General features: G+C 39.3%; 1 protein-coding gene across 5 annotated transcripts in view; it reads right to left on the bottom strand.

Moving 5' to 3' along the window:
- LOC128648398 (uncharacterized) overlaps window positions 1-22,908 on the bottom strand; it is a 184,536-nt gene that overhangs the window by 70,746 nt on the left and 90,882 nt on the right. For 3 of the 5 annotated variants that reach the window (XM_053701026.1, XM_053701027.1, XM_053701029.1), the window contains exon 2: window positions 16,935-17,405. In XM_053701026.1, coding sequence (XP_053557001.1) covers window positions 16,935-17,405 — 471 coding nt within the window. The remainder of the gene's footprint in view (window positions 1-16,934; window positions 17,406-22,908) is intronic. The other 2 variants (XM_053701028.1, XM_053701030.1) reach the window with 1 other exon arrangement.

Below are 22,908 nucleotides of genomic sequence, written 5' to 3'. Positions count from 1 at the left end.
CCTACTGTTCCCGCACACTGACGGCTGCGGAGTCAAAATACGCTCAAATTGAGAAAGAGTGCCTGGCTGCAGTTTGGGCCTGTGAGAGCTTTCAGCGTTATCTAGTGGGTTTGGAGAAATTTAGTCTGGAGACTGACCACAAACCGCTAGTCCCTCTAATCAATTCTTATGACATTGACAAAACACCCTTGAGATGCCAGAGACTTTTAATGAGACTGCTCAGGTTCAATGTTCAGGCAGTGCATGTGCTGGGGAAACAGCTGGTTGTGGCAGATACACTATCCAGGCTCCCGCTGGCTGCTGCTGAAGAATCCTCCACAGAATCGGATGTGAAAGTGTATGTTGATTCAGTTCTGCCCTCTAAGTCCATTTCTTCAAGGAAACTGGAAGAGATAAAGAAAGAGACATATTTGGACACAGATCTGCAAGAAGCTATAAGGTACATAAGAGAAGGCTGGCCCGAGAGCCGGGCAGCCTGGATGTCTTTAAGTGCTTACCAGCCAGAGAGGTCTCAGCTCACGGAGCTGGAGGGGTTGGTGCTGTTCCAAGACCGCATTGTAATTCCTGTCAGCATGAGGAAAGAGATGTTAAACAGGATTCATGATGGCCACTTAGGCATTACAAAGTGCAGAGAGAGAGCAGCTACAGCTGTGTGGTGGCCTGGGATCAGCTCCGACATTGCAAATCACGTGTCTAAATGTGCCTTTTGCCGGGAACGCCGGCCTACTCAGAGAAGGGAGCCCTTGATGTCTACTCCGCTGCCTGCGGGGCCGTGGCAGAAAATAGCTGCTGATTTGTGTGAACTGCACGGGAAAAAGTTTCTTGTTGTGATCGACTACTATTCCAGGTATTTGGAAATTGCACCCCTGAATGATATAACAAGTCAGGCCGTTATCATTCGCCTGAAGAGCTTGTTCGCCTGCTGGGGCATTCCAATGGAGCTGGTGAGTGATAATGGTATGCAGTTCGCTTCTACAGAGTTCAGTGCTTTCAGCAGGGAATATGATTTTGTACATTCCACGTCAAGTCCACATTATCCGCAGGCCAACGGAATGGCTGAAAGGGCAGTTCAAACAACAAAATTCATTCTAAAGCAATCTGAGCCGTACCTAGCCCTCTTGTCATACAGGGCGACGCCCATTCAAGCCACCGGGTTTAGCCCGGCACAGCTGATGCTAGGACGCCAGATTCGCACCACTTTACCCTCAGTGGGTGTCTTCAAGCCGCCTGGCCCTGTTCCTCAGGACGAAGTCCTTAGGAGGGATGAAGAGGCCAAAAAGGGTTATTGTTTCTTCTACGACAGGAGACATTCTGTCAGGCCTTTACAGGAACTGAAAGCGGGCCAAAGTGTCAGAATTAAACTGGATGATGAGAAGAAATGGAAGACGCCTGCTACGGTAGTGGGCCGCTCTCCAGAACCAAGGTCTTACACAGTCCTTACAGAGGGAGGGACGGTTACACGCCGTAACCGAAGACATCTTCAGCCTGTACCTGAGAGTCTGGAACCGGATACCTCAGTACCACCGCCGGTGGGATCCCCTGTTCTAAGAGAGGTGCCTTCACCTCAGCAAGATCACAGCGGGGATATATCTTTGCCTCCAGCAGACTCTTGTTCACCATCTTCTGTATCAGAGGACAGTTCATGCAAAGTTACATCAAGCGGAAGAGTGGTGAAACTTCCGGCCCGATACAGGGACTGACTTTAGCTAGAACAGTGACCGGAAGTATGGGCAGAATAATCCCATGGTCACTGTGGACTAGGGTAGTCTACCCCGATGTCCAAGTCAGGATGTAATTTATTTGTTCATGTTTTCTAATCTATCTGTTTTTATAATGTTCAAAAACAAAAATGTTGTTGTATACCCTGTTGGTGTACCTTGTTATTTATTATATGCAAATGTATGCTTTGCCTTTGAAAAAGGGGAAGATGTGATGAGAGCAGGATGTGATGTCACTTGTATGTGGGCGGGGCTTAGGTCCGGTGTCTGTGTCGCAGTTAGTTTAGTACAATCAACCTGTCTAGATGTGTATTGCTATGCTCTGTAATAAAATAGAGTTGTACCATCATTGCTGTGTCCTGCATATGTCCTGCATCTCATGACATAACCTATTTTCAATCCTTCATAAGACAATCTCATCAACACACACATTCTTACCATCCTCTTGATACAAATCATTATAGAACTTCCAAACTGCACCCAAAACGCCATTCTTACCACTAACCTTTCTACCTTCCACATAACACTCAGAAAACCTTCTTTACTGCCAAACACTCTCTTGAAAAAATACCTAGTACACTTCTCTCCTTTCTCTTTTTCTTCCATTCTTGCACGCATAATAATGTCTCTACCCTTTCACACCCATACACTTCTTAATCACCTCTTTTACTACTTCCAGTTCATCACTCACTTCCAAAGCTTTATATTTTTCAAATATTTTCTCACTTACCACCTTTTCATATTCCCCACGTTCATTACGCACTTTCTCACAACTCCTTAAAATAAAGCATTTCTTCTTATATTCAAATTTAACCCATTTCCACCAATCCAAAATTCCACCAAAACAAAACCCTCCCCTTAAACACCATCACCTTCTCCAACACCACAGTCTTCTCATGGTCAAGACCAACCACCTTCCTCTTCTCTCCATCACATACAACCCTACTATATTTTTGATGTCTGTGGCTAACAAAGCCATATCGAAGGGGTTGCTTTCAACTCATTGGGTTTCACCGCAACATCAAAAAAGCAGCATAGAGCTTAAAGTGCCATAAAACATTCTGAGTTATGTGCATATTATAAAAAGGTCAACTGAGGTAAACAGTAAAAAATTACTTTAATACAATTTTCAAAAAGTGTAGCCTGCTCCACCCCCCTTATTAGTGTCCTACTCCAAACCTTGTGGTATCATGTAGCAAAAGTGTGCACGTGAGGATAATTACTTATGCAAGTAAGGGGGTGGAGGTGAGGAAAGACAACAGGTACTGCTATTGTTTGTTACCAAAAGGCTTGCATGTTTCCATAGGGATAATTTCACATGCTTTGTGAAAGCTTCAGCATTATATTGTGCTCTTCTTTAGGCAGGTGTCATGTGTCTCTGTCCCCTACCGGGCACATGTACGAGTGCATTCTGCTGAAGCTATGGCCTGGATAGCACCTCCCATATATGGAAATGCCCAGGGGGGAGCTTGTTGCAAACAAAACAATCCCTGAATTAAAGGGGTTAATGAGGGTTAATTTTAACATATTAATTCTAAGTGGAAGATGGGCATTATACCATTAAATATTTAATGATTCTAGGTCAACTAACAAGAATCAGGTATTTATTTATTTATTCATTTATATATCTGATCAACTATACTTTCTAAATCCTTGATTTTATGCTCAAATTACAGGAAGCATATGATTGTTGTTCACTTAGTAACAATATCTCTGAAAGCTGTAGTTTTGGATAATGGTCACAGGTCTCAACTTAATAAGATCATCTTTATATATTTTTTGGGAAATGTTACATACATCAAATGTCCCTTCAATTCCAAACTTGTACAAGATGAGTTCTTTCCTGCTCCAAGTATCATGTCTGACCCTTCTTTGTTATTGCTTTTATTATCATGGCTGTTTTTTTCATTCCTGTAGGATCTATCAATCTATTCATCTTTAATATTAACCAACAATATTGTTTATCCTATTGTAAATATTATTGTTTATCAAATACGAGTTATTGTATATAATGTGTCAGTACTCTAAGTGTTAACTTGGCTAGTAGGCGTGCTTGTTTTTATAAATTTGTCAACCAATCAAATTTTAAAATGTACTTTAAAAGATGGGGGAGTGGACCCAGCACCTATGGCTATGACTACGGCAACAGCCAAAACGCGTAAGCCAGTCTAGGTGTCGGCCTACTCTGCCTAATTTAAGCTCGTTTTCCCTTGTATTTTAAATTTGCTATTTAATAACATTTTGTTTTTTAAGAACTGTCCGCACCTCTTGTAACTTTGCTTCTCACTGCACCAGAAGGACAGCTCATCTATTTGCACAGATATGGTGAAGCCATGAGGCATTTGGCTTGCACTTTATACGGATAACTGGCTACTGAACACACCTCCCGTCCTATTGGCTTGCCTGGATATCGGATACCGGAACAGTCTGTATTTCCCATTGATGACCTCACCGCCCCCTCTCTCCTCGTGGCCCAGTGAATTGCCGTGCGGTTGGAATGAGGTGAGTGCACCAGCTGAAAGGCTACGCTGAAGCAGCGGTTTGGAAATCCTTACAGCCGGCTGGTCCCGCCTGAAGATACCGCACTGACACACGGGTGGAGCAGTCATAGAGGGGTGAGGATTCATTTATTTATATTTACACGGGTGGAGCAGTCAAAGAGGGGTGAGGATTCATTTATTTATATTTACATTTTACTTTGTCTGCCTGGATTCAGACGAACTGTGAATGAGCTTGAACCGGTTGATGAACTATTCACGATCTGGGAGAAAGTAAAGCGTTCACTTGTATTTTATCACTCTGCTTGGTTACACAAATATTGCCAATGAGTAGCGATGGAATTATTGCCAGTTAACCGTTAACTGCTATCTTTCAGGGAGGATGAGAGTTTATATTTGTAAAGCCTTATAAAGCCGTGCATTTAATTTAATTGATAGTGCTTGCCTTATCCTCACAAGTTAGCCCACCATATATATAATTGATATTAAAAATATCTTTGACTCGTGGTATTGAAGTATTTGGAAGTGCTCAATTTGGGTGTAGCTCCATATTCAAAACTTACTTAATGAGGGTTAAAACAGAAACTGTTATGCAGGTAAGCTTTGCCTGCATTATATATTTAGAAGCGTATGTTAGTTCATACTGTTTGATGTCCCTTTAAACCAGATGGCGATGTTGCAAGGCAAAGGTGATTGTATGGTACTGGCCAAAGCTCTTACAACTGCAGGGAATGCTGCTCCCCCATTAGTATCATGTTCCCAACCCCAAAGGGAATAAGTGCAAGTAAGGGGCAGGTCTCAGTATAAAAACCTTCTTCTGGACAATGATTTTGAGTTAATTATCTCTCATTAGCAGAAGATAGGTTTGATTTGCTGCTTGATGAAGCTTATTTCCAGAGAAAAAGCAATGCTCATTTGAGTTATGGTGGAGATAAAAACCTAGATTTGCTAATTTTCTATACAATAATTCTATGACTTGTGTGTGTGTCTGTGTGTGTCATTTTCGATGTACAGTGTAAATAGCAGCACTGGAGTCATTATTTTCTAAATATCAAAAACCCAAACAATAATGTCCCACATTTAGCTCCAGTTCACCTTACTAGAACATATTAGGATTTTATACCTATATTATTTAGCTAAAATGAATAATCAGAAAAGAAAATATATTATTTTTGTCACTATTCGCCATATTGCAGTTTATGCAGAATAAGGTCATGAAACTACCTTGAATCATGGAACCACCTTAATCTCTCTAATGTGGGGTTTTATGAAATATTATTATAGTGAGGGGGTAATAAAGGCCTCTTAAAAGGCACATGAACCCTCTAAATAGAACCAATGCTAAGAGGTATTTGTCATTATTATTACAATTAGTAGCTGAATGGACTCAGGACCAGTTATCTAAAAGATGAGGATTGCTGCTTTCAAAAATTGAATTTCATGTTTGTCTATTTATTGCGGAGGGTAACATAAGGGTCCCTTATGTTACCCTCCACAATTAAGTGATTATTAAAGGATACCCCATCCCCCTGATGTTGTTCCATATGTTCTGTCATATGATCACTGTTAACATAATCCTAGATTACGAGTGTTGCGCTTACTGCAGCGCAAGTGCAGTATGTTTTTTTGTTAGGCTCCCTTGAGCGTCTTCAGCCTTTCTAGCCTCACCAGTCCTTATGTTAATAATAATATTTAATAACATACGGACTGGTGAGGCTAGAAAGGCTGAAGACACTCAAGGGAGCCTAACAAAAAAAACGTGCTGCAGTTAGCACAACACTCGTAATCTAGGCGATAGTGATCAGCAAATACCCACCTGGGCATGTAACCACTCTTTTGAAAGAGCATCCTCTCCTCCTTTACCTGCCCCATTGCAGTGTTTATTTTGGTGTGATAGGGTTAATTTTAAAGCCCAGAACACTGTAAAATTCACCAAGTAAACAGATTATTTCAGTCTCTATGGCTACCTAAAGATCCATAAGGGCCATTGTTTAAAAAAAGAGTATTGGGGGGGGGGCGTGTCTGGGCGGCGACCCGGGATGGTCGCACTATCTGAGACTGGCTATGAGACTCCACTAACCCGCCGAATATCAGTGGTTTTTGACAGCATCAACATTGTTTGAGGACATATTCTGCAGCCTCATGTTTTACTGAGGAGATCGATACAACTCTTGGCTGTCTGCATGACTGTCCAGCCCAGATCTGGACTGCTAAGACTCTAGGCGGCGGCCTATTTGTAGAGTTCCTAGCACCCCCCGGGCCTCTGTAGTTTGGGTAGTGCAGCCTAGATATGGCTGCAGATCAGGAGAAAATGTATTTAGTTATACGGGACTGCTTGCACGAGTTGGAATCCCAGATGTCTGCTAGATTGGAACGCCTTACATCTCTTATTGAGACCAGAGCGGCAGAATGTAAAAATTTCAAAGTGCGAGGAAATGAAGGATACGCCATTTTGGCAAGTCAAAGCCTACAGGTATTTCTCCCTATTTGCCAAGTATTTACTGAGGATAACACCAACACTGCTTCTCCAAATGGCTGTGGAGATCCCTCGCTACCAAGTTATTCCCCTGATTGTGGGGATGCGGCTGGCCCTACATCACGGGGAAGACAACTGACACTTACTCAGGCGGAAACCTCCATAGAGAAAAACATATGGAACGTGTATAAAAAATGTGATCAGCTGCCTAACGTTTTTCTACATCCCAGAGGTCCTCAGGTGGTTGCATTGCTGCATACAAATGTTAATCCCCCTTTGGACACTGGCATCTATTAGTCTCTGGTTGCTTGGGAGGGAGGGGGAGTGCTTGTTGACTACGCTAATTTACATTCCATACTACAGAGGGTCATAACTCCTCCAGATGTTCGTGACCAGTACCTCTCTTTCCCAGATCGATTTGATAGATCTCTATGCTCCAACGCTTCCTGTGAAATTAGCACCCAGACTGGAGTTGGGTAAACAGTGTCTTAGCTGCTAAATTCCTGTGGGGATTCTTGTATCACTATGGTTTATATAAATGACGATCCTGTGATCTGATATCAAAACCCTTATATCTGTGAAGTTTTGCTTGGACTATGTGATCCAGGACTTAGTCTCCATATCACTACTAGGTTACCAGTTTAATGGGAGAGGAACATTATTCCTATAACCTTGTATTCTATAGTTATTATTTATGTGGGACTGATTGTATTTTCTCTTCTCAACATTCTTCCAGCAAATATGTATTGCTTGTTAAATATGTGCAGGTACTGGTACATATGTTATTAGGTACCCAACATCTACCCCTTGCTTACAATGATTATCTGTGGCCCAAGAGCGGACAAATATTTTTATTTTTTAATGGGGGCACGTTTTACTTTAACTCCTGTATACTTTAGGGGGATACTTGTTTACCATTAGCACAATATTTTTATACAGGGCCCAAGAGTTGTACGTGAATATGTGTATATATCATGAATAATACTCAAAATGTATGCTCTACTAAACAATATATAGAGGCCAAAAGTGGCCTATACAGTATATCTTCTATTATGTAACTTTGTCAGAATGGGTAGCCCTGTTAATACTTCCCCCAATCTTTACCCCTTGTTTATACTCAGAACCCGGGGTCCAAGAGCGGCCACAAATTCTTAGTTAGGGTACGCCTAACTTGTATGTGTATCCTAGGGGGCTTTTTATCTAATTGTAAAGATGTATGTGCATGTAATCATGTATATATCATGAATAATACTCAACATTTATGCTGTACTAAACAATATATAGAGGCCCAATAGTGGCCTATATATCTTTTATTATATGACCTTATCTAGAATGGGTCCAAGAGTAGCCCTGCTAATACTTCCCCCAATCTTTACCCCTTGTTTATACTCAAAACCCGTGGTCCAAGAGATGCCTAACTTATACTTGTTTGTGTATTCTAGGGGGCTATTTAATTGTAAAGAGTATCTTGCCTTAGCATTGGGTCCATGAGTGGCCCTGTTAACATTCTCCCAATCTTCACCCCTTACCTATATCTAACATCCCTGGCCCACGAGTGGCCACTAACTCTTAGCCGGGGTGCACTTTATTTAAAAAAAAAAATTCTCCTACTTATTTTGTGGGGCTCTTTGATATAATGTTATAAAGAAAAAGAGGTTTATTTTGTAGTTTGCACCTTGTTATTGAGTTATAAATGGCATTGTATTTTGTAATATTAACGTGTTAGACCTAGAAGGCCTTTTAACTTGTGGCTTTAGGCATGGGCTAATGGTTGTTATATAATCTATAGTTCAGACCTATTGCTAAATATTGAGTTACTCTGAAGGTCCAAGAGTGGTCAGTCAGAAATCTATGGATAAACTTGCATAGATTTGATGTTTTGGTTTGTAATTTGATGTGCTAACATGTATGTAAATGCCTAGGGCCTTTTTGTTTTAATTAGACATGTCTTTTGTACTGTGCAAACTTGATGTTACTTATGTTTGTAAACCTCAATTAAAAAAAATAAAATAAAAAAAAAGAGTATTGCACCTTTCATGTAAAGAGTATGATGACATCACCGACATTTCCTGCAAGAGCCAGTGATGGAGAAGAAGATTGTAATCTCCTTCCTTGGCTGAAGTGTGAGGGGATCACTGTGATCCACATCAGAAGGGGGACCCTCAGGATGATGGAACGGGTTAAGGAATGCAAAGAGAACTGATTATTTGTATTCTGAAAGGTGCATGGCTGTTATGGGCCCCATTTATCAAGCTGTGCGTTCATCTTGAACTCTTGGTATCTTTTGTTAAAAAGCACAGGTGATCGAGTAAGCTCAGAAGCATACTCATGTCTGGAGTACTATATGGCAGTAGTTTCTTTCATGTAATTAGCAAGAGTCCATGAGCTAGTGACGTATGGGATATACATTCCTACCAGGAGGGGCAAAGTTTCCCAAACCTCAAAATGCCTATAAATACACCCCTCACCACACCCACAAATCAGTTTTACAAACTTTGCCTCCTGTGGAGGTGGTGAAGTAAGTTTGTGCTAGATTCTACGTTGATATGCGCTCTGCAGCAGGTTGGAGCCCGGTTTTCCTCTCAGCGTGCAGTGAATGTCAGAGGTATGTGAGGAGAGTATTGCCTATTTGAATTCAATGATCTCCTTCTACAGGGTCTATTTCATAGGTTCTCTGTTATCGGTCGTAGAGATTCATCTCTTACCTCCCTTTTCAGATCGACGATATACTCTTATATATATACCATTACCTCTGCTGATTTTCGTTTCAGTACTGGTTGGGCTTTCTACAAACATGTAGATGAGTGTCCTGGGGTAAGTAAGTCTTATTTTCTGTGACACTCTAAGCTATGGTTGGGCACTTTTTTATAAAGTTCTAAATATATGTATTCAAACATTTATTTGCCTTGACTCAGGATGTTCAACATTCCTTATTTCAGACAGTCAGTTTCATATTTGGGATAATGCATTTGAATCAATCATTTTTTCTTACCTTAAAAAATTTGACTTTTTTCTCTGTGGGCTGTTAGGCTCGCGGGGGCTGAAAATGCTTCATTTTATTGCGTCATTCTTGGCGCAGACTTTTTTGGCGCAAAAAATCTTTTCTGTTTCCGGCGTCATACGTGTCGCCGGAAGTTGCGTTATTTTTTGACGTTCTTTTGCGCCAAAAATGTTGGCGTTCCGGATGTGGCATCATTTTTTGGCGCCAAAAGCATTTAGGCGCCAAATAATGTGGGCGTCTTATTTGGCGCTAAAAAAATATGGGCGTCGCTTTTGTCTCCACATTATTTAAGTCTCATTTTTCATTGCTTCTGGTTGCTAGAAGCTTGTTCTTTGGCATTTTTTCCCATTCCTGAAACTGTCATTTAAGGAATTTGATCAATTTTGCTTTATATATTGTTTTTTCTCTTACATATTGCAAGATGTCTCACGTTGCATCTGAGTCAGAAGATACTTCAGGAAAATCGCTGCCTGGTGCTGGAACTACCAAAGCTAAGTGTATCTGCTGTAAACTTTTGGTAGCTGTTCCTCCAGCTGTTGTTTGTATTAAATGTCATGACAAACTTGTTAATGCAGAAAATATTTCCTTTAGTAAAGTACCATTACCTGTTGCAGTTCCATCAACATCTAATGTTCAGAGTGTTCCTGATAACATAAGAGATTTTGTTTCTGAATCCATTAAGAAGGCTATGTCTGTTATTCCTCCTTCTGGTAAACATAAAAAGTCTTTTAAAACTTCTCTTTATCCAGATGAATTTTTAAATGAACATCATCATTCTGATTCTAATGATTCTTCTGGTTCAGAGGATTCTGTCTCAGAGGTTGATGCTGATAAATCTTCATATTTATTTAAAATGGAATTTATCCGTTCTTTACTTAAAGAAGTCCTAATTGCATTAGAAATTGAGGATTCTGGTCCTCTTGATACTAAATCTAAACGTTTAGACAAGGTCTTTAAATCTCCTGTAGTTATTCCAGAAGTTTTTCCTGTTCCTGGTGCTATTTCTGAAGTAATTTCCAGGGAATGGAATAATTTGGGTAATTCATTTACTCCTTCTAAACGTTTTAAGCAATTATATCCTGTGCCGTCTGACAGATTAGAGTTTTGGGACAAAATCCCTAAAGTTGATGGGGCTATCTCTACCCTTGGTAAACGTACTACTATTCCTACGGCAGATGGTACTTCCTTTAAGGATCCTTTAGATAGGAAAATTGAATCCTTTCTAAGAAAAGCTTATTTATGTTCAGGTAATCTTCTTAGACCTGCTATATCTTTGGCGGATGTTGCTGCAGCTTCAACTTTTTGGTTGGAAACTTTAGCGCAACAAGTAACAGATCATGATTCTCATAGCATTATTATTATTCTTCAACATGCTAATAATTTTATCTGTGATGTCATTTTTGATATTATTAGAGTTGATGTCAGGTTTATGTCTCTAGCTATTTTAGCTAGAAGAGCTTTATGGCTTAAAACTTGGAATGCTGATATGTCTTCTAAATCGACTCTACTTTCCCTTTCTTTCCAGGGTAATAAATTATTTGGTTCTCAGTTGGATTCTATTATCTCAACTGTTACTGGTGGGAAAGGAACTTTTTTACCACAGGATAAAAAATCTAAGGGTAAAAACAGGGCTAATAATCTTTTTCGTTCCTTTCGTTTCAACAAAGAACAAAAGCCTGATCCTTCATCCTCAGGAGCAGTTTCAGTTTGGAAACCATCTCCAGTCTGGAATAAATCCAAGCCTTCTAGAAAAGCAAAGCCAGCTTCTAAGTCCACATGAAGGTGCGGCCCTCATTCCAGCTCAGCTGGTAGGGGGCAGATTACGTTTTTTCAAAGAAATTTGGATCAATTCCGTTCACAATCTTTGGATTCAGAACATTGTTTCAGAAGGGTACAGAATTGGTTTCAAGATAAGACCTCCTGCAAAGAGATTTTTTCTTTCCCGTGTCCCAGTAAACCCATCGAAAGCTCAAGCATTTCTGAAATGTGTTTCAGATCTAGAGTTGGCTGGAGTAATTATGCCAGTTCCAGTTCTGGAACAGGGGCTGGGGTTTTATTCGAATCTCTTCATTGTACCAAAGAAGGTGAATTCCTTCAGACCAGTTCTGGATCTAAAAATATTGAATCGTTATGTAAGGATACCAACATTCAAAATGGTAACTGTAAGGACTATCCTGCCTTTTGTTCAGCAAGGGCATTATATGTCTACGATAGATTTACAGGATGCATATCTGCATATTCCGATTCATCCAGCTCACTATCAGTTTCTGAGATTCTCTTTCCTGGACAAGCATTACCAGTTTGTGGCTCTGCCGTTTGGCCTAGCAACAGCTCCAAGAATTTTTACAAAGGTTCTCGGTGCCCTTCTGTCTGTAATCAGAGAACAGGGTATTGTGGTATTTCCTTATTTGGACAATATCTTGGTACTTGCTCAGTCTTCACATTTAGCAGAATCTCATACGAATCGACTTGTGTTGTTTCTTCAAGATCATGGTTGGAGGATCAATTCTTATGCATGGAAATTCTAGGTCTTAGGTCTTATGATCCCCTTTGCTCGTTTTCACATGCGACCTCTTCAGCTCTGTATGCTGAACCAATGGTGCAGGGATTACACAAAGATATCTCAATTAATATCTTTAAAACCGATTGTACGACACTCTCTGACGTGGTGGACAGATCACCATCGTTTAGTTCAGGGGGCTTCTTTTGTTCTTCCGACCTGGACTGTAATTTCAACAGATGCAAGTCTTACAGGTTGGGGAGCTGTGTGGGGGTCTCTGACGGCACAATGGGTTTGGGAATCTCAGGAGGTGAGATTACCAATCAATATTTTGGAACTCCGTGCAATTTTCAGAGCTCTTCAGTCTTGGCCTCTTCTGAAGAGAGAATCGTTCATTTGTTTTCAGACAGACAATGTCACAACTGTGGCATACATCAATCATCAAGGAGGGACTCACAGTCCTCTGGCTATGAAAGAAGTATCTCGAATTCTGGTTTGGGCGGAATCCAGCTCCTGTCTAATCTCTGCGGTTCATATCCCAGGTATAGACAATTGGGAAGCGGATTATCTCAGTCGCCAAACGTTGCATCCGGGCGAATGGTCTCTTCACCCAGAGGTATTTCTTCAGATTGTTCAAATGTGGGAACTTCCAGAAATAGATCTGATGGCTTCTCATCTAAACAAGAAACTTCCCAGGTATCTGTCCAGATCCCGGGATCCTCAGGCGGAGGCAGTGGATGCATTATAACTTCCTTGGAAGTATCATCCTGCCTATATCTTTCCGCCTCTAGTTCTTCTTCCAAGAGTAATCTCCAAGATTCTGAAGGAATGCTCGTTTGTTCTGCTGGTATCTCCAGCATGGCCTCACAGGTTTTGGTATGCGGATCTTGTCCAGATGGCTTCTTGCCAACCGTGGTCTCTTCCGTTAAGACCAGACCTTCTGTCGCAAGGTCCTTTTTTCCATCAGGATCTCAAATCCTTAAATTTAAAGGTATGGAGATTGAACGCTTGATTCTTAGTCAAAGAGGTTTCTCTGACTCTGTGATTAATACTATGTTACAGGCTCGTAAATCCGTATCTAGGGAGATATATTATAGAGTCTGGAAGACTTATATTTCTTGGTGTCTTTCTCATCATTTTTCCTGGCATTCTTTTAGAATTCCGAGAATTTTACAGTTTCTTCAGGATGGTTTAGATAAAGGTTTGTCCGCAAGTTCCTTGAAAGGTCAAATCTCTGCTCTTTCTGTTCTTTTTCACAGAAAGATTGCTAATCTTCCTGATATTCATTGTTTTGTACAAGCTTTGGTTCGTATAAAACCTGTCATTAAGTCAATTTCTCCTCCTTGGAGTTTGAATTTGGTTCTGGTAGCTCTTCAAGCTCCTCCATTTGAACCTATGCATTCATTGGACATTCAATTTCTTTCTTGGAAAGTTTTGTTCCTTTTGGCCATCTCTTCTGCCAGAAGAGTCTCTGAATTGTCTGCTCTTTCTTGTGAGTCTCCTTTTCTGATTTTTCATCAGGATAAGGCGGTGTTGCGAACTTCTTTTGAATTTTTACCTAAGGTTGTGAATTCCAACAACAGTAGTAGAGAAATTGTGGTTCCTTCATTATATCCTAATCCTAAGAATTCTAAGGAGAAATCATTGCATTCTTTGGATGTTGTTAGAGCTTTGAAATATTATGTTGAAGCTACTAAGACTTTCCGAAAGACTTCTAGTCTATTTGTCATCTTTTCCGGTTCTAGAAAAGGCCAGGAAGCTTCTGCCTTTTCTTTGGCATCTTGGTTGAAATCTTTAATTCATCATGCCTATGTTGAGTCGGGTAAAACTCCGCCTCAGAGGATTACAGCTCATTCTACTAGGTCAGTTTCTACTTCCTGGGCGTTTAGGAAGGAAGCTTCGGTTGATCAGATTTGCAAAGCAGCAACTTGGTCTTCTTTGCATACTTTTACTAAATTCTACCATTTTGATGTGTTTTCTTCTTCTGAAGCTGTTTTTGGTAGAAAAGTACTTCAGGCAGCTGTTTCAGTTTGAATCTTCTGCTTATTTTTTCATTTAAACTTTATTTTGGGTGTGGATTATTTTTTTCAGCGGAATTGGCTGTCTTTATTTTATCCCTCCCTCTCTAGTGACTCTTGCGTGGAAAGATCCACATCTTGGGTAGTCATTATCCCATACGTCACTAGCTCATGGACTCTTGCTAATTACATGAAAGAAAACATAATTTATGTAAGAACTTACCTGATAAATTCATTTCTTTCATATTAGCAAGAGTCCATGAGGCCCGCCCTTTTTGTGGTGGTTATGATTTTTTTGTATAAAGCACAATTATTCCAATTCCTTATTTTTTATGCTTTCGCACTTTTTCTTATCACCCCACTTCTTGGCTATTCGTTAAACTGATTTGTGGGTGTGGTGAGGGGTGTATTTATAGGCATTTTGAGGTTTGGGAAACTTTGCCCCTCCTGGTAGGAATGTATATCCCATACGTCACTAGCTCATGGACTCTTGCTAATATGAAAGAAATTAATTTATCAGGTAAGTTCTTACATAAATTATGTTTTTTCAAGAATATTATGCATTTGCCAAAATCTTTAGATTGCCGCACTATTTCCTATTAACAACAATTAGAAGCGCTCAATCAGGAATGAACAATAACTCATTAGCTTGTTCTCTAGCAAGTTGCCCCCTGGGAACAATCTCTGTATGTCAAATTGTGTTTTACCAGAATAAAACTTTCCTGAAGTATATCAGTTTGATCATGTCTATACAGGTCCGAGCAGACCCAAAATACCAGGCAATCCTTCTCTGAATGAGAAGCGCAGCAACCCCAGCTGCTCATTACAGCCTTCTATGGGCCTCGTCAGTGAGGTACTGCCCAATGCCTCTAGGCACATTAGCCATGGAATCCACGTCTGGTTTCCCCATTGACACTTGGGGAGACCCTAAGAATCATATCTTACATATTAACAAGTAGAAGTGCTCAACCATAAACTATCAATAGCTGCTCAATAGATTGTTCTCTAGCTAACTCCCACCCGGGAACAGCCTCTATTTGCTTAATTGTGCTTTCAAAGAGAATAACTTTCTGGCTGAAGTATATCAACCTGATCCCTGGCAGACTTCTTCTCTTTCTGTATGTATATGTATGTATATTTGTATTATGGGGAAAGCAAACATGGACTCCTTGTCCAATGTGGTTAGAGGAACATGGCTGTACCTCACTGACAAGGCCAAACAAATTGTCTGGGATTGCCGTTTCTCTTGTTCAGAGGGTAATTGTCTGATATTGCAGGGCTGTACAGACCTTGTTAAGCAGGATCAGACTTATATACTCCAGGAAAGTTCTCCTCTGTGAAAACCACAATTGGGTTAAAAGATGCTACTCCCATGATGTTCAATTCTGGTAGACTGCTTCTCTTTCTGTTTGTATTAGCAGTACTTCCAACCATGAAGCGCTTCAGACACCTACCTAAGGATCTCTTCAACAAAGAATGCCATGGGAATAAAGCAAATTTGATACAAGAGGTACATTGGAAACATTTTTAAATTTGTATGTGCTGTCTGAATCATAAAAGAAGGTACAAATGACTTCATATTTTCTATCACATATATGAAAAAGCTGCAGTTAAAAAGATTAAACATATTCTGCATATGAAAAGCTTAAATAAAAGTGTTTGATTCTAAGGAACACATGATTATGTCCTCCTACCTCATTTGTCTGGGGTGCTTGACATGACTAGTTGCACAAGTGCAGGGCTGCACGAACCTTTGCTTGTGAAGTGATAAAATATCTGTCTGGGATCCTTGCCGCAACTTGATAAATGGGGGCCTATGCCTGAAAGTTTCCTTCCTTTTAATATGGTTTGCTTTTGGAGAACATGCATAATACTTTTATATTAAAACAATAAAGTGAAACTTATAGAGAGCTGTAGCAGACAGTAAAAAGTGGCAGAAGGGAACAACCAAAGTTCTTCCTTTACTTACAACTACTGCACACACTGTTTAGTTATCTCCTAGCCAGAGACAGATGCACTATGTTTTTGTTCAGTCTTATTTATTTAACAGTGCTTCCAGCTATACAACACTAGTTTAGTTTACCATGTTTTGCCATAGAGTGGCTGAAGCTTCTGCACTCTCTAAAGCGCCTTCAACAGGTTCCTTGTATAACACTGTTACACACACTACTGCAGGCACATACCGTCACGCCTGTGAGCCTTCCTTAGTACGCTCTCATGAAGGAGCCGAATTATGTCCCTGTTTCCGCACAAGCCTTCAGGCTCGCCGGAAACAGCAGTTATGAAGCAGCGGTCTTAAGACCACTGCTCCATAACTGGTTTGCTGCCTCTGAGGCTGCGTTCTGCAATCCGCCCGATCCTAAACGAGCAGGCTGATTGACACCCCCTGGTAGCGGTCGATTGGCCCCAAATCTGCAGGGAGCAGCATTGCACAAGCAGTTCACAAGAACTGCTTGTGCAATGATAAATACGCTGTCGGCATTCATCGATGTCTGTCGGACATGATCCTCTGAGCAGATCATGTCAGGCAGACCGATGATAAATCGGCCCCCAAGTTTCAATCAAGGAGACCAACAAAATGAAATACATTTGATGACGTAAATTAGAAAGATTGTTAAAATGTCACACTCTTTCTAAGTCATGACAATTTCATTTTGACTTCTATGTTCCTTTTAAATTAAACATTAATAATAGTTAGATTTCCCGTTTAGATTTCCACTTACATTCATGAATCACCTCTGAAACCTGCTCCACTACATGATCATCTTTGTGCTGCATACGTTGAGTTGGTTCGACCCCTTTACAAACCGACTCATCCAGTGTTGTCTTCCATTTGCTGAACTTGTCCCTTCCTTTCGATACAAAGACCTTCTTGGTTCCTAGCTTGGCGGTTAGATGCAGGTCATGGTTCTGTAGGGTCAAGTGACCCCTCTTGTCACAGGTCCAAGCTTGATTCTTATTTGTTTCACATGGTTCTATCTTCACAGTGGAAAACTCTTCTACACTGTGCACAGTGAGGCATCTGTTGCTCTTCATGTCCATTAGAGCGCCTCTATTATGGTCCCAAATCCATTGCTGCTGTTCAGAATGGTGTTTACACTGCACCAGGGAGACTCTGCCACTATCCTGCGTCACATGAATGCATTTCTCCATCTGTACGTTTTTTATCATGACCTTCTGGGCCTGGGTTGCTGCTAAATAAAGTCAAAGCAAAAAAATTAGCACTCAGCAATTATTATTTATTTTTTATTTCTGAACCACTTGGTGGGTTCTAAAAGAAATTAAGAAAAGTGTGATTATTATAAATACAAATTAATCTTCTCTAAAATAATTCAGCAACATAGCATGCAGTAATTACATTGTCTATTCTATAGGCTATTATTTCTTATTCTATTATTTATTTTAAGCTCCTTTTCATGACAGCAGTCTCTGGAATGCTCAGGAGGGTGCAGGTTCCTTGAGCAATATATGTATGTTTAAAGGGACAGTCCAGATCGAGACAAAATATAATAAAAATGTACTTTAATTACGTTACCTGCAAATTTATACTGCAGTGCCGCGCCATTAACCCTTTAAGTTTCCGAATTGTAAAGCTCTAACTCCCCCCACACATTTCCTTCTATGGCTGTATCTATATCTATTGTTCCTTTGGTAGAATGCAAAAGTGAATAGGAATTATCTGCTGGCGCATGCCGAGAAGCTGTGAAATACAATGCCTGTGTCTAAACACTGAAAATTATTTTTGAAATTTATTTTAAAATACTTGCCAGCAATTTTTAAAAAACATTTTTATGCAAACTTATATATATGTTTTATCTCCTTTAGGATATGCACAGATCTCATGTTTTATGGCACTTTAACATTGGTACAGATATTGTGTGTGCTGTCATAAAGGTATTAAAGGGACATTCCAGCCAAAACTGGAATCCACATGGATGCATTTCTGTTTTGAATAGAAGCATTTTTGTAATGTACATGCATTAGCTGAAATGCTTCTAATAAAAGCTATAGCTGTTTCAAAAGTGTATTTAAGTATGCTCTGTGCACCAGCATTTTAAACACAGCACTTGCTCAGGTGCTTGTTCCATCTGGTAATACTAAATATGTTAATTGCTGACAAGATATAAGCCCCACTGTCACTCTGAGCAGCTGCAGTATTAAAAATGCTGGTGCACTGAGAATATCTAGCTATGCTTCACGTACACATGCAGAGAAAAATTTTAACACTAAAACAGTGTTAACTTTTACTAGAAGCATTTTTGCCAATACATTTATATTGCAAACATGTTTCTATTCAAAGATGTAATTTATCTATGTACATTTAAAATTTCCCCAGAATGTCCCTTTAAGATGAACCTACCTCAGTATGCTCATATTAAAGAGCTAAGTTTCAACAACTGATACAAAAGACCCAATTATGAAAAAAAATCCCAGGCCAGATGTAAAACACCATCCCAACACTCACAGGTTCTACCGTCAGGGAATTCTATAAAAAAAAGAAAAAAAAGGGTCTGTCCCTTGGAGTGGTGAGTTGTCTCCCTTAGAAATTAATGGAGATCACAGAAAAGGGAAACTTTGATGGTGAGAAAGAAGTTAGCAGGGCACGGGGGGCGTCCTTTAAAAATTAAATCCTGCAGCTAATGCAAATCAGATAAGTACTTCAGTGTATAGTATCTAATCGCCGCTATGTTTTTCTATTAGGGTAATTTAATGAGTTTTGCATATTTTGATACAACCTTGAAACCTTTTAGTTTGCATGAAAAAACAGCAAGAACTGCAGGGGAAGTCTTTAGAGATAATGTGAGACCTGGTAGAGAAATTGTAACTACACCCATGGACTAGTAGAGGTGGGGAAACTTATTTTACAATAAGGAAAACAATATTCTTTGTATTGTATATTATAAATATTATATTTATTATAATTATAAATACAATTTTCACAACGGTTTTTGCATGTGTAGTGTAGTCTTATAACAATTTCTTCTATGTTTTTTTTCCTGCGTAACTTCAATACGATCTTTAATTTTTCCATAAAATACAATTTTTAGAAGAACAATTTAATTAGGATTCCTAATGCAATTAAACAATATAATTATTACTGTGTTTTTATTTCTATATTTAATTTATTCCTTTATACAATTTTTTGTGAGTTCTTTTGTAATGCATTGCTTTCACGTACTTAAATACAGAGAGCCCCTTTGCGAGACACCCTGGATTTCAAGGTAAAACTGGCTTTATAGACATAGGACAGTGGCTTTATAGCAAGGATATATTTTTTTATAGAATCTCACAAGCCCAGAGAGCTTTAGATAGTTGGGCCGAAAGAAAGTTAAATTTAACAGACAAATTAAATTGGAGGATTTTTTTTTACAGTTTTACGTGTCACGTGTCTCTTGTTCCATGCAGCAACTAAATCAATAACTGTTATTTCTCTTAAAAAGGGACAGTTTACCCAATTTTTCCCCTTTTAATTTGTTCCCAACGATACATTTTATCTGCTGAAGTTTACAAGTAGCTCCTTTACCCTTATTTCGGCATTTGAAATAGCTGATTTAGCCTGTGGTATCCCAACCTATACTGAAAGTTTATCTACTTTATATACTGGTATTGACAAACTATGTATACACAGCCAGCAGAAGAAATTACACTCCCAGTGGGATGTAGGAGCGATACATAATAACATTTTATTTTTCCATTGTTCACTTTAAGAATTGGGCTTTGGTTAACAGACAGATATTAGATAAGGAAGCATGTGTGTGTACACAAAGTGATAACATAATTAGATCTGAATTTACTTGCAGGCTCAACCCATGTTAAAAGGTTGCGATTTCAAAGCACAAAACCAGCTATTTCATATACACAAATAAACCCCAAAATCCAATTTCTTATACATTTAATATTCTGCAGCTGATATAACAAGTAATTGAAAGTACATTAGGGGAAACAAATTTTTACAGTATACTGTCCCTTTAAATATATTTGCTTACGCTACATATTTGGAGGACAACAGCTATTGTTATTGCCTGTTCATGGAAACGGCTGTATGGTATGTTGGTCTGCGTTAGATAAGGGATATTAGTCCTTGGGGGAGATTTGTATAGGTGGAGTTCAAATGGAAACAAAAAAAAATTCAAAAGGGATCATATAGACAGGAAGACCCATCCCATGGCAGCCAACTGAGTGAGAATTCATATTAGCAGAGAGGCAACTTTGTTAGCAAACACAATGAAATACTTGCCCAGTTACACTCAAATTGATATAAAAGTGCAAACAGAAAGATCTCTATCTTACAACATTATATTATTGCACTATTATTTGTATATATCTATGTGTAGCACTGCTGCTGGGAGCTAGCTGAACACATATGGTGAGCCAATGACAAGAGGTATATGTATGTAGCCATTAAACACCAGCTGCTTCCAGTAGTGCATTCCTGCTGCTGAGGATATGTGCATATGCATTTCAACAAAGGATACCAAGAGAACAAAGTAAATTTTAAAACAGAAGTGAAATAAAAAGTGTCCTAAAATGACATGCTCTGGATCGTAGAAGTTTAATTTTAATTTTCCTTTTCCATTAAAAATGATAAGTAGCAATGTAGAAAGCAGTAGTATTTTTTTAATCTAAATAAAAATATTAATTAAATAAATTTAAAAAAGTTTTCACAGTTTTTACAGATTAATCCTATTGGTTGCTTGGGCAAGTTTATCAATTAAAATATAATATTAAACATATTAAGGGCCAGATTACAAGTGGAGAGCTATTTAATGCTCCCGCTCGAGCGCTAACTGCGGTAGAAGTTAGCTTTTTGCTTTCATTGGGTTGCGCTCTTATTATGAATTGTAATCGTGCGCTATGCCGATGAGCGCAACAAGCTGAAGATAGAATATTGTGCAAACCCGATTGAATATTCTCAAGTGCGCTAACCCAATATAAAAATGTGAATATTTCACATTACAATGTTCTTCACATAACAGAATATGTTCTATTTTTTCATACATTTATATTCAGGGCCGAAACTACAGGAGGTGCAGAGGTCGCAAATTTTTTAATATTTTTTTTTACAATAAAAAACGTTGACCTGCCACTGCCTGCACTGATATCATGTGAGTGTGACGTGATGCACTAGTGTCTCTGACTAGAGGGGTTGGTGTTTATGTGTGTGTGTGTGTGTGTATGTTGTATGCGACTGTGTTTGTATTTATGCATGTATATGTGTGTGTGTATGTTTGTGTGTATGTGACTGTGTGTGTGTATGTTTGTGTGTATGTGACTGTGTGTGTATTTATGCATGTATGTGTGTGTGTGTGTGTGTATGTGTGTATGCGACTGTGTGTGTATTTATGAATGTATGTGTGTGTGTGTGTGTGTGTGTGTGTGTATTTATGCATGTATGTGTGTATGTGTGTATGCGACTGTGTGTGTATTTATGAATGTGTGTGTATGTGACTGTGTGTGTATTTATGCATGTATGTGTGTGTGTGTGTATGTGTGTATGCGACTGTGTGTGTATTTATGAATGTGTGTGTGTGTGTATGTGTGTATGCGACTGTGTGTGTATTTATGCATGTATGTGTGTGTGTGTGTGTATGTGTGTATGCGACTGTGTGTGTATTTATGAATGTATGTGTGTATGTGTGTATGCGACTGTGTGTGTATTTATGAATGTGTGTGTGTATTTATGCATGTATGTGTGTATGCGACTGTGTGTGTATTTATGAATGTGTGTGTGTGTATGTGACTGTGTGTGTATTTATGCATGTATGTGTGTGTGTGTGTGTATGTGTGTATGCGACTGTGTGTGTATTTATGAATGTATGTGTGTGTGTGTGTATGTGACTGTGTGTGTATTTATGCATGTATGTGTGTGTGTGTGTGTGTATGTATGTGTGACTGTGTGTGTATTTATGCATGTATGTGTGTGTGTGTGTGTGTGTGTATGTATGTATGTGACTGTGTGTGTATTTATGCATGTATGTGTGTGTATTTATGTGTGTGTGTGTGTATGTATGTGACTGTGTGTTTATTTATGCATGTATATGTGTGTGTGTATGTATGTATGTGACTGTGTATTTATGCATGTATATGTGTGTGTGTATGTATGTATGTGACTGTGTGTGTATTTATGCATGTATATGTGTGTGTGTGTATGTTTGTGTGTATGTATGTATGGGACTGTGTGTGTATTTATGCATGCATGCATGTATGTGTGTGTGTATGTTTGTGGAACCAGCAAATTACAGACCTTGTTACTACAGCATGGGGGGGGGGGCGGGGGTAAACAATGTCACTATACAGTACCACTATATACAGTACGGGGGGGCTGGACTATGTCACAGACTACTGTGGTCACTTTATAAAGTACTAGGATGGGTAGGGTCAGGCCAGCCATCTCACCGGCAGATTACAGACTGTGTCACTGACTCACTATATACAGTACTGGTGGGTTAAGCAGTGTCACTATATACAGTAATACAGACCATCTCACAGACTGTGGGCACAGGGTACCTCCTTTTGCAGACGTAATCTGATTCACATTTTTTTTCTGTGTTAAATGTAATAAAAAGAAGGGGAAAAAAAGATGTATCAAATTCACTTTTTGGGGGGGGGGGGGCGCTTCTTAGATTCTTGCACCTGGGTCCTGTGGTTTCTAGTTACGCCTCTGTTTATATTTCTACATATATCTAATGTGTTTTT

The sequence above is a fragment of the Bombina bombina genome, chromosome 2, assembly GCF_027579735.1.
Source record: "Bombina bombina isolate aBomBom1 chromosome 2, aBomBom1.pri, whole genome shotgun sequence".
In the NCBI taxonomy this organism is placed as follows: domain Eukaryota; kingdom Metazoa; phylum Chordata; class Amphibia; order Anura; family Bombinatoridae; genus Bombina; species Bombina bombina.
The sequence above is the reverse complement of the archived record's forward strand: the minus strand, read 5'-3'. Positions and strand labels throughout refer to the sequence as shown.